The sequence below is a fragment of the Neoarius graeffei genome, chromosome 12, assembly GCF_027579695.1.
Source record: "Neoarius graeffei isolate fNeoGra1 chromosome 12, fNeoGra1.pri, whole genome shotgun sequence".
Classification (NCBI taxonomy): domain Eukaryota; kingdom Metazoa; phylum Chordata; class Actinopteri; order Siluriformes; family Ariidae; genus Neoarius; species Neoarius graeffei.
In genome coordinates this window covers 63,401,456-63,414,054 of record NC_083580.1, presented here as the reverse complement: position 1 = coordinate 63,414,054, position 12,599 = coordinate 63,401,456, and the positions used below count along the sequence as shown (strand labels likewise).

Here is a 12,599-nt window from a genome sequence, read left to right as displayed (position 1 = left end):
GCAGAATGTGGCTTGGCATTGTCTTGCTAGAATAAGCAGGGATGTCCCTGAAAAAGATGTCATCTAGCTGGCAGCATGTTTGCTCCAAAAACTGTATGTACCTTTCTACATTCATGGTGTCTTCACAGATGTGCAAGTTACCCATGCCATGGGCAATAAAACATTGCCATACCATCACAGATGCTGGCTTTTGAACTTTGTGCTGGTAACAATCTGGATGGTTCTTTTCTGCTTTATCCCGGAGGACACAATGTCCATGATTTCCAAAAGCAATTTGAAATGTGGACTTGTCAGATCACAGCACACTTTTACACTTTACGTCAATCCATCTCAGATGAGCTCAGGCGCAGAGAATATAGCAGCGTTTCTGGATGTTGATATATGGCTTTCACTTTGCATGGTACTGTAGATGCAGAAATGAACTGTGTTTACTGACAAGGGTTTTCCGAAGTGTTCCCAAGCCCATGCAGTAATGTCCTTTATACACTCAGATTGGTTTTTAATGCAGCGCCATCTGAGGGATGGAAGGTCACAGGCATTCAGTGTTGGTTTTCGACCATGCCTCTTATGTGCAGAGATTTCTCAGGATTCTCTGAATCTTTTGATGATATCGTGGATTGTCGAAGGTAAAATCCATAAAGTCCTTGCAACTATACATTGAGAAACATTGTTCTTAAACTGTTGGACTATTTGCCCATGTAGTTTTTCACAAAGTGTGAACCTCACCCCTTCGTTGCTTGTGAACCACTGAGCCTTTCCATTTACCAATTAACCTGCTTACCTGTGGAATGTTCCTAATAGCTATTTTTCTGAGCATTCTACAACTTTCAGCATCTTTTGTTGCTCCTGTCCCAATTTTGTGAAACGTGTTGCAGGCATCAAATTCAGAATGAGTGTATATTTATAAAAAACAAACAATAAAGTTTATCAATTTGAACATTAAATATTTTGTGTTTATTACCTCCACCAAGGAGGTTATGTTTTTGGTAGCGTTTGTTTGTTTGTTGGTTGGTTTGTCTGTTAGCAACATTACGGAAAAAGTAATGAACGGACTGCTCTGAAATTTTTTCCAGAGGTGTGACTGGGTACAAGTAACAATCCATTAAATTTTGGCGGTGATCCGGATCACCTTCTGGATCCCGGATTTTTTTTAAAAGGATTCTTGGCAGAGGTCTGCGCTCTCCGAGTGCTTTTCTAGTATTCTATTCAACTGATTATAGTGTAGGTCAAAATGGATTTGCAAACCATTACATTCTGTTTTTATTTTTGTTTTGTACAGCATCCCAACTTTTTTGGAATCAGGGTTGTATATTTAAAAAAAAAAACTTTGTATAAAGAAAATAGTGACAATGTCAACAAAAGCTGCATGCTCTCTTTCAAAGTAATCAATTGTGTACCCACATATGAAATTTGAGCTTTCTCTATCTTTGTTGTGGAACGCTCAATAACTGAACAGACATGTCTTGTTTATAGCTTGCTGGAGCTCCCAATGGCTAAGAACATGGCTAAGAATTTGGGACATCACAAGCCAAAAACTTTTACCATCAAAAATTGTGTTTCAGCAAAACAACAGTAAAATGCAGCTGGTAGAAACAGTGGGTATAGTGTAGTTTAACTCATGCATTTAATAACATTTTGGTACATGTGCGTCTTTTTATATAAGTGATTAGTTGCTGGTGAGCAGTGCTTAAAATTTGGGACAGTACAGGGTTTGTGCAGGATTTTTGTGAAGACATTCAAGGACATTTCAAGGAGTATTCAAGGACCAAAATCAAAATTTTCAAGGACCACATCATGATGGGTACAATCAGGATAATGAACATTGATTAAACTTCTGAATGAGGAAAACTGGCGTTTTGGGTTGCAAAAACCTTTCCAAAATACTCCACAACCAGGTTCACAACCATGATATTGACATAGTTTGTGTTTATATTTAGTATTCTTTGATTTTTGAGGTGTTTAGTTTTGGAATGTACGATCGTTAAAGTCGCTCATGGTTCAAAGCTTGGTAGCTGAGCCTTTTGTTAGAAAAAAGTGTGGCCTTTGCACGGGTTGCAAAAGCAGCCTGGTTGATCTGGGTTTGGCGAAGGAATACATTCTGTTGTGCAGCCAGTCCGCATTTCATCCTCCGAATCCTGTCTTCTCTTGTTTGCCCTCGCAAACTAGCATACTCTTTTTGTGGCGGGTTTCGTAGTGACGACGCAGATTATATTATTTGAAAACCGACACACTTTTATTTACATACAAGACAAACTGCACGGTCCTTACACCGAACGAAAAAATAATCGGTGGTCCACTGTTCTTTAAAAACTTTGCACTCTCTGTCAGCTTTTCGCTTACCACTAGCCATTTTGCTGTCCTGAACACTGACAGTTCTCTGCACATGCGCTGCCTGTCACTGCTTGATCGCGAGCATATGACGAAAATTCGGAAAATATGAATAGTTCATTTTATAACTAAATATCAATTTTAATTGATAAAATCAACAAAATACAAGATGCAGACATGTTATTTGCCAAAAAGCAATTTTAAAAAATTGGCCATGACCACTTTTGGGGATTGCCTCATAGGACCGGTTCAAGTGGTGGGGGGCAGAGGGGCTGGTCAAAGGGGGGTGGCGGGCCGGAGTCGGCCCGCGGGCCGTAGTTTGATGACCCCTGCTCTAAGCATTCAGTTGCCTGATCAAGTTCTGCAGGGGCTGACAGTGACCCAATCAAAGTTGATAACTCTGGAAGATCATTTATAAAGCTCTGTGCAGTAGTTGACGTGAATGTACGTTTAATACAGTAGCGTGGTGAGGTGCATATATTATTACTCAGACATATTTTGAATGAGATGAGATAATGATCTGAGAGCTTCAGACTGTGGAAGTATGACTATATTTTCTACATTTAACCCAAATGTTGGTATTAGATTGAGGGTGTGACCACCATTATGGGTCGGTCCTATGCCATTCTGATTAATCCCTACTGAATTTAAAATGGACACAAACGCTGTTTTCAAAGGGTCTTCTGGGTTATCAAAGTGAATATTAAAATCTTCGACAACTAAAGCTTTTGTCTAAGGAAATAACCAGATCTGAGAAAATCTGCAAATTCAGAAAGAAACTCAGAATATGGCCCCGGGGGCCTGTAAATAATAAGTAACGGAATTAACTGGGTAGACCTATTTTTCGAGACTACAGACATTATATGAGTATGAAGAACTTCAAATGTATTAAATTTATAACCAGGTTTTTATGTTACACCTAGATAATCATTATAAATAACCGCGACACCTCCTCCTCTGCCAGTTAGACGAGGCTGGTGTACTGTACTGTATATAACTGTATCCAGGAGGACTCGCTTCATTTAATGCTATATATTCATTTGGTTTAATACATGTTTCAGTTAAACAAAATACATTAAACTCCTGATCAGTAATGAGTTCATTAACCATTAGCGCTTTAGATGTAAGAGATCTAATATGTAATAGCCCCACCTTTAGATCAAAGGTGCTGGCAGCGGCTGTACAGTCAGTATGATCGAATTTTATATTGATTAGGTTACTGGAACAAACTCTCTGAATATTTCTACCTTTTTGTTTAGCTCGGGGAACAGACACAGTCTCGATGTAGTGGACCCTGAGTGACGACTCTGTGCAGCTTGTAGACAGTCGGTTTAGCCTGTTCGTCTGCTCCCTGGCCTTGGCTCTGGATTGTCAGAAATTAACTAGGCCTGTTCTGAGACTATGACCTATGCTGCAGGAAATTAGAGCAGGCACCTTCCCGAGTGGGATGGATACCGTCCCGCCCTAGCAGGCCAGCAGTGCCCTCAAAATTAGCCCAATTATCTATAAAGCCCACACTGTTTTCAGAGTGCCACCTGGACAACCAGCAGTTCAGCGACCATAACCTGCTGTAAGCTACATCTCCACGCCGCATTGGGATGGGGCCAGAGTATACTACAACATCAGACATCGCCTTCGCTAATTTAAACACCTCTACAAAGTTACTCTTAGTAACCTCAGACTGACGAAGGCGTATATCATTAGCTCCTGCATGGATAACTATCTTTGAGAACCTGTGCTTGCCTAGGAACCTAAGATTACCTGCTTTGTCCGGTGCCCTGGCTCCCGGTATACACCTGACTAAAGTTGCTGGTGCCCCTAAAGGCTGAACTAATAAAAACAGGAAATTACCCTGTTTTTCCCTCTGAACAAAACAGTTAAAGAATAAGTCAGTATGATCAAGTGCATGTTTACTACCCACCTCTGCAGTGTTGTAGTAATGGACTGTGCTCCTGCTTGCAATTTGGCATGGTGGCTTTTCATGGGTAATTTTCTTTTATTATACTAACACAAAGGGTGTACAATATAACAAAACAAAGACAATAGACAAAGACAATAGTGCACAGACAGTGAAAACAATGTGTAATGAACAAAGGTTAGAGGTAGATTTTTAAAGTGCACATTAAATCCTTAAGTGATTTGTACAGTATCAGTGATTTTATAGTATATACACCGTACCAGTCAAAAGTTTTCCACCCCTACTCATTCATAGGTGTTTGTGTATTACCATTTTCTACACTGCTAAATAATACTGAAAAGACCAAAACTCTGAAACAACATACGGAACACACACGGAACCATGTGTCGTACAAAAAGTGTTAAAAAAAATTTATATTTTAGATTCTTCAAAAGTAGCCACCGTTTATCCTCCCCCCTCTTTCCCTTCCTCTTCCCCCCCCCCCCCAGGCTACAGGAATGACAGACCGTAAAAGAAATAAGGGAATATTTAAAAAAAATAGAACAATAAATAATAAATTATTATTTCTATTGGAACACTTTTTTCGTCATTACTCTTATTTTCATGAGTAATTTAATGCTTATATATATATATTGTTTTCTGTTTCTTGTCCTCTCTCAGACTACTGGAGTGAGAGTGACCACGAGGATGTCGAGAATTTGTCTTCTAAACAGAACAGCCCTCCACCACCCTACGACACCTACCCTGCCTTAGTACGTCACACAACCTGCCTCTGTGAGAAATACCAGCATCCAAACCTGATTTTTTTTCTAACGTTGAATAGCAAGAGCGCCATAATTTTTTAAAATTCATGTTCTCTCCAATGAAGGGTTTGTCAGACAGAGATGAAGGTTTCAGACATTAAGGCAGTAGGGAAATATGTGAACAGATGGGAAGGGTAGATAAAATGGAGAAGGGAGCAGAGGAGAAAAGAAAGATGAAAACTGAAGCATGAAAGGCAATGGGGAAGGCAGTTGAAGTACTTATTAATTATTGAAGCTCTGGAGACCAGCTTGGTGGCTGTAAATTTTAAGACAAAAAGGGTTTTTTAAATGAGATCCCATGGTACTAGACCTTGCTAATCCTATTGAGAGAAACACAAAACAGACAACGTATCATGCAGGAGAGCTCTCTCTCTCTGTGTGTGCGTGTGTGTGTGTGTGTGTGTTCCCATTTCAAATTCAAAGACTAATAGCTGGTGACAGCTCTGAGGCACCACAGAGGCAGGCTACATTTCTTTTAATGGCTGCTGGTGTCTTTAATTTCCTTTCCTTCATGCCTTTTCCTTTTTTAAATAGAAAATATTTCCATGACTAAAAAAAATATCAAACTGGTAATAATATCTACATGTTCATGTTATCTAGTATTAAAGTCAGGCACTATCATAGCTATAAATGTCAATGGTTAGCTTGCTAATATCATAATACAAGGTATTAGCAAGCGTATCTAGTTAGTGTTACACTGAAGTGGCTAAGCATAAATAATTATCTAGCTAGCTTGGTGGTCACCAACTATTACCTTATAAAATTAAAATACTTAACAGTTATTCCACGAAATTGAGTCGGATATGAGCTGATAGCGCCTCGTCGGCTATAAGCCATACGACGAAACTGAGTGAAATAACTATTTTATTCTATCCACATTCACTGGATTTTTTTTTTTTGATCAAGGCCTTTTTTATTTTCCAAAAATAACAAACAAAGAAAATACAATTCACACATGAGACAATCAAATCTAGTTCCTGTCCATACAAAAAAACCTCCCAATGCCCCTCACCCACATGTACTGGACCCCAAGCAAATTTCAATACATCCAGACATCAACACACACATAAACTAGGTAAATAAAAAAGAAGACCATAACAACATTCTCTGGATTTTGAGAAACAGAGCATTTTTATTTTTTTGCAAATTCGATAAATGAAAACTTTATACAAAACATTCGACAAAATCATTTCTACATGAATGATTGCGGAATCTAAACAAACCAGCAAAATGACAGTAGCAATTTGTGAAACATGCTATAACAATAATTCTTGAAAAATAAAAAAATATATATGTTCTTACCATCAAATACTTTTATTCCACATTTTGTTGCTTTTTTTTTCTTCGTGATTTTGTTTTCGAGTAGTTTTTATTTCGTCCTCGGTTGGTTCAGTAACAGTCCACCATTTTCTTTTCTTCTTTTTTTTTTTGGTGGTTGGCAAACCAACTTAAAGGTGCATTACCGCCACTGACTGGGCTGGAGTGTGGAACAGGAGATTCGGGGGGGGGGGGACACTATATTCTTTTATTTTGCTATTTCTGTTTATTTTAAATACTTGATAAAGTGGTATATCTGGCTTGATGCGCTCCGCCATCTTGTTTTTCTCTACTCATGGTATATGAGCTGATATCCTAGTAGTAGAGTAGCCAATCAGAGCGTGCTATTGTTCATATCCAGTGAACGTGGATAGAATAAGCATGCTGAAAGGATATTACTAGCCGAACTAAATATCACCTAGATAGCAAGCACAACACAGTCTAGCCATGCCACTGACTGTACTGTATGTCTTGAGCCAGGTATCTTGCTAACTTATGTCATGTTATGTAAAATCAGATTCATTTACAGTGGTGCTTGAAAGTTTGTGAACCCTTTAGAATTTTCTATATTTCTGCATAAATATGACCTAAAACATCATCAGATTTTTACACAAGTCCTAAAAGTAGATAAAGAGAACCCAGTTAAACAAATGAGACAAAAATATTATACTTGGTCATTTATTTATTGAGGAAAATGATCCAATATTACATGTCTGTGAGTGGCAAAAGTATGTGAACCTCTAGGTTTAGCAGTTAATTTGAAGGTGAAATTAGAGTCAGGTGTGAGTGGGCACCCTGTTTTATTGAAAGAACAGGGATCTATCAAAGTCTGATCTTCACAACACATGTTTGTGGAAGTGTATCATGGCACGAACAAAGGAGATTTCTGAGAACCTCAGAAAAAGCGTTGTTGATGCTCATCAGGCTGGAAAAGGTTACAAAACCATCTCTAATGAGTTTGGACTCCACCAATCCACAGTCAGACAGATTGTGTACAAATGGAGGAAATTCAAGACCATTGTTACCCTTCCCAGGATTGGTCAACCAACAAAGATCACTCCAAGAGCAAGGTGTGTAATAGTCGGCGAAGTCACAAAGGACCCCAGGGTAACTTCTAAGCAACTGAAGGCCTCTCTCACATTGGCTAATGTTAATGTTCATGAGTCCACCATCAGGAGAACACTGAACAACAATGGTGTGCATGGCAGGGTTGCAAGGATAAAGCCACTGCTCTCCAAAAAGAACATTGCTGCTCATCTACAGTTTGCTAAAGATCACGTGGATAAGCCAGAAGGCTATTGGAAAAATGTTTTGTGGACGGATGAGACCAAAATAGAACTTTTTGGTTTAAATGAGAAGCGTTATGTTTGGAGAAAGGAAAGCACTGCATTCCAGCATAAGAACCTTATCCCATCTGTGAAACATGGTGGTGGTAGTGTCATGGTTTGGGCCTGTTTTGCTGCATCTGGGCCAGGACGGCTTGCCATCATTGATGGAAGAATGAATTCTGAATTATACCAGCAAATTCTAAAGGAAAATGTCAGGACATCTGTCTATGAACTGAATCTCAAGAGAAGGTGGGTCATGCAGCAAGACGACGACCCTAAGCACACAAGTCGTTCTTCCAAAGAATGGTTAAAGAAGAATAAAGTTAATGTTTTGGAATGGCCAAGTCAAAGTCCTGACCTTAATCCAATCGAAATGTTGTGGAAGGACCTGAAGCAAGCAGTTCATGTGAGGAAACCCAACAACATCCCAGAGTTGAAGCTGTTCTGTACGGAGGAATGGGCTAAAATTCCTCCAAGCCAGTGTGCAGGACTGATCAACAGTTACCGGAAACGTTTAGTTGCAGTTATTGCTGCACAAGGGGGTCACACCAGATACTGAAAGCAAAGGTTCACATACTTTTGCCACTCATAGATACGTAATATTGGATCATTTTCCTCAATAAATAAATGACCAAGTATAATATTTTTGTCTCATTTGTTTAACTGGGTTCTCTTTATCTATGTTTAGGACTTGTGTGAAAATCTGATGATGTTTTAGGCCATATTTATGCAGAAATATAGAAAATTCCAAAGGGTTCACAAACTTTCAAGCACCACTGTATAAATGTGAGCCCAGATATTAGCAGCTAACTTGCCAGCAAGTTATAGTGCTAACATCACCTCAGTAGTCTTTTTTAAAGCATGCCCAGTCAAAGTGTGCAGCATATCCTACACTGAAATTTTCCTTTTTCACTTGTCATCCAGCAGCAGGTGAGCCCCTATCCTGAGCCCAAACACATTCGGCCTCCGTCCACAGAGACAGTGCAGCCCCGGTCTCCCCATGAGGACTTCCATTCCGAGCCCCAGTGTGCCAGTATGAGTGGCTCCAGTTCTCCTGCACGCAAGTCGTCCAGCCAGAGGCGCTCATGGCAAGATCTGATTGAGACGCCACTCACTAGTTCGGGTCTACACTTCTTGCAGTCTGTGCCACTGGAAGATGCTGTATTCCTGGAGCCCAATGGCGCTACATCTGTGGAACTTCGCCGCCAGGCCACACTGCCACCTCAGCGATGCCCACTGCCCGAGCGCCACACCCCACTGACACCCAGCCAACTACCTCCCACAGCAAGGATAGGAAGGGAAGTAAAACACCGCAGCTTTACACTGCCACGTGACAGTGGCCTGCATGCCATCCTGGCTGCCACAGCAGGAGCACCTGAACACAGAGATATCCAGCAGCACCAGCTGGGCCAGGTGTACAGAGATGCAGGTAATAATATGAAATGCGAAGGAGGAAATAATCTCAGAGGGCACATTACTGAGCCAGTCTGGCCTGACTTAAACTGGCCACTAGAAAGATGCTGTTGTAAAGTCTATTTTTGGTCATTCCTGGTTTGTCTTCATTTGGACTACAACTGTCTGTCTCGGAAAGGCCACGTTTTAAAGACATACAATAATCAATATATTCCAGCAACGTGATGTATTTCCAAGTGATATTTGACAGCAAACATTTCACTCTCTTTGATACAATGCTGACAGATAAAGGTGATATACTCCAACAAAGGACACATAAAATTGACATTTTGTAGTCATTTTCTTAATTTAAATTAAAAAAATTAATCAGTCAAAAAAAGTAAGTACACCCTGGAAAAAGTAAGTATACCCTTACATGTCACATTTTCAAGTCTATACTTACTTTCTCCACAGAAGAATATCATTGATATTTTTGTTGAATAAGTGATTGAAAGACCTAATTTTCCTTGTTGTTTTGTTTCGGTATTTGACTTTGATCTGTAGGCACTGTGTCAAAAGGGTGAAATGTTTGCTTTTTTAAATATGTTGAGAAGTCTACAATTTCCATGGGATATACTTATTTTTTCACCTGACAAACACACACACACTTATATATACTGTATACACACACACACACACACACACACACAGAGTGGTGCTTGAAAGTTTGTGAACCCTTTAGAATTTTCTATTTCTGCATAAATTTGACCTCAAACATCAGCAGATTTTCACACAAGTCCTAAAAGTAGATAAAGAGAACCCAGTTAAACAAATGAGACAAAAATATTATACTTGGTCATTTATTTATTGAGGAAAATAATCCAATATTACACATCTGTGAGTGGCAAAAGTATGTGAACCTCTAGGATTAGCAGTTAATTTGAAGGTGAAATTAGAGTCAGGTGTTTTCAATCAATGGGATGACAATCAGGTGTGAGTGGGCACCCTGTTTTATTGAAATCCCTTTCAAAATCCTTTGCCCTGTTGCTTTTTTGGTGTGTCTGGCTAAGCTTTAACTGAGCTCAAGTCCCAGCTGTAATAGTAACAGTTCACCACTGCTTGTAAATATGCGTCAAGAATATCTAATAAACGTTTGGTAGCCTTTCGGGTATTCAACACGTCTTTAATTTCAATTTTCATTTATTTATTTAGTGCTTGATTATAGCATAGCTAATCCTAGCACTAGGTTAGCCTAGTCCTTCTCTTTCCTGCTGAACAAAGAAATGGTACTGCACATGTGCAGCAGAAAACTCTCATTGGATATTTGCATCAGCTCCAACGTGTGGCGTCATGTCTTGACAGCTATGCAATATCGTAAACCATATTCAACGCTCATTCTCCATTGGGTACAGTGACGTAATACATGTAGGATAAGCGATATGCTAACAATATTGCATGATATCGAACCAAATTAATGAAACCCGCTAGTCGGGAATAGAATACATATATTTGTTATTTACCAGCTGGGAGGTCCGTATCGTGAAATACCGTGACCTCGGCCTTGAATACTGACTTCGGCCCAGAGTGCCTCGGTCAGTACTTTCAAGACCTCAGTCACGGTATTTCACCATACGGACCGACCTTAAGCTGGTAAATAATATATATATTTTTTTTCTTTACCGAATTCTAACAGAAAACGAGAGCGCCCGAAAGGGAAAATTGAGCCAAGCCGCCATTTTGAATCCTCATTCACGGCTGTAATGCAAATTGCTTTCTCTTCGGTATACAAGTGCACTTCCATGGCAGGAAAACAACTACATTTTGCCGCCTATGTAGTCCCCTATTTATACAAAATTGAGTCATTCAGGGGGCGGCACGGTGGCGTAGTGGTTAGCGCTGTCGCCTCACAGCAAGAAGGTCCAGGTTCGAGCCCCGTGGCCGGCGAGGGCCTTTCTGTGCGGAGTTTGCATGTTCTCCCCGTGTCCGCGTGGGTTTCCTCCGGGTGCTCCGGTTTCCCCCACAGTCCAAAGACATGCAGGTTAGGTTAACTGGTGACTCTAAATTGACCGGAGGTGTGAAATGTGAGTGTGAATGGTTGTCTGTGTCTACAGTATGTGTCAGCCCTATGATGACCTGGCGACTTGTCCAGGGTGTACCCCGTCTTTTGCCCGTAGTCAGCTGGGATAGGCTCCAGCTTGTCTGCGACCCTGTAGAAGGATAAAGCGGCTAGAGATAATGAGATGAGATGAGTCATTCAGGATTCAGCCATGTTTTTGCTTGGCGCTAGCAAGTTAGGTTTTTAGCTTTCTCCTGAAATGTTTTCTTTTATTTCTTCTTCCTCAGGGTAGTAAAACTTGCTTTCGCTGTGAACATTGTCGTTATCACTATCCATGATGTAAAATTAATGCTCCTGAGAAATGCGAAAATAAATGTTGACAAAAAAATGCTACTATGTTTGTTGTTGTGAACGAGAGAGTCACCAGAGGTCTGTAACTGGGGTCCGTAACTGGGGTCCGTATCGTAGGATACGGACCCGCTCACCAGTCAGAGCGCAGGATTTGGACCACGAAAAAAAAAGGTTTTATTTCATGGAAAAAGTGTCCTGTATGTATAATAATTTCTGATATTTCACTCTGATGTCACTCCCAGTATTTTCCCACTGATCGATGAGCGTTGTCAAAATGGCGAACCAATTCAAAATTAAAATTCTTTTGATTAACTTGCATATTTTTTTGTGGATGTGTACATATAATATGAAGAATATTGCACAGTGGCATGATGATGTTAAGTTTATTTTCTCGTGTTGAAAATATTTTCACTTGTTCATTTTGCTCACTCGTGAATATTTTCACCACTCGAAGATAAACTTCATATCTTTGCGCAACTGTGTAACATCCTGTTTCTCTCATATACAAGTGTGTGTGTGTGTGTGTGTGTGTGTGTGTGTGTGTGTGTGTGTGTGTGTGTTTGTCGCAAAGTCTTATTGTGCTTTTAGCAACAAGTCTGCCTGTCTGCATTCTGACCACTGCTACAGAAATTGATTAGGATTTTTGGAATCGTCCAAATAAACATCATGCCAAGCACCCACATTTGCGTCCTGCCTATAATAACCTCCCTTTAAACCTGCATAAGTTAAAGATAAGAAAAATAAATCAGAAAAAGTTTACTTGTTATTTGCAAGAGCCCTCAGTGCTCAGCAACCACGCACCACCCAGTTCTATGCCAGGCATCTTATTTTGAATGTGTTAGCATTATAATGACACATGTATGGATGTGATGATGGATGAATCTAATAATACAACTGAGAAAAAGAGAATCTTGTAGCAATGTTGCCAATACACAGCTTAGAAACAGAGCAAACCTAAAGGAAAATCATATGTGAGCTTTTCATTTCAGCTGCTTTCACTCATCTCATCTCATTATCTCTAGCCGCTTTATCCTGTTCTACAGGGTCGCAGGCAAGCTGGAGCCTATCCCAGCTGACTACGGGCGAAAGGCGGGGTACACCCTGGA

At 40.1% G+C, this 12,599-nt stretch overlaps 1 protein-coding gene across 3 annotated transcripts in view; it reads left to right on the top strand.

Annotated features, from left to right (window-relative positions):
* Positions 1-12,599, top strand: part of cnksr2b (connector enhancer of kinase suppressor of Ras 2b) — a 126,565-nt gene that overhangs the window by 101,028 nt on the left and 12,938 nt on the right. For 2 of the 3 annotated variants that reach the window (XM_060936187.1, XM_060936185.1), the window contains exons 18-19: positions 4,907-4,998; positions 8,619-9,123. In XM_060936187.1, coding sequence (XP_060792170.1) covers positions 4,907-4,998; positions 8,619-9,123 — 597 coding nt within the window. The remainder of the gene's footprint in view (positions 1-4,906; positions 4,999-8,618; positions 9,124-12,599) is intronic. The other variant, XM_060936186.1, reaches the window with a different exon arrangement.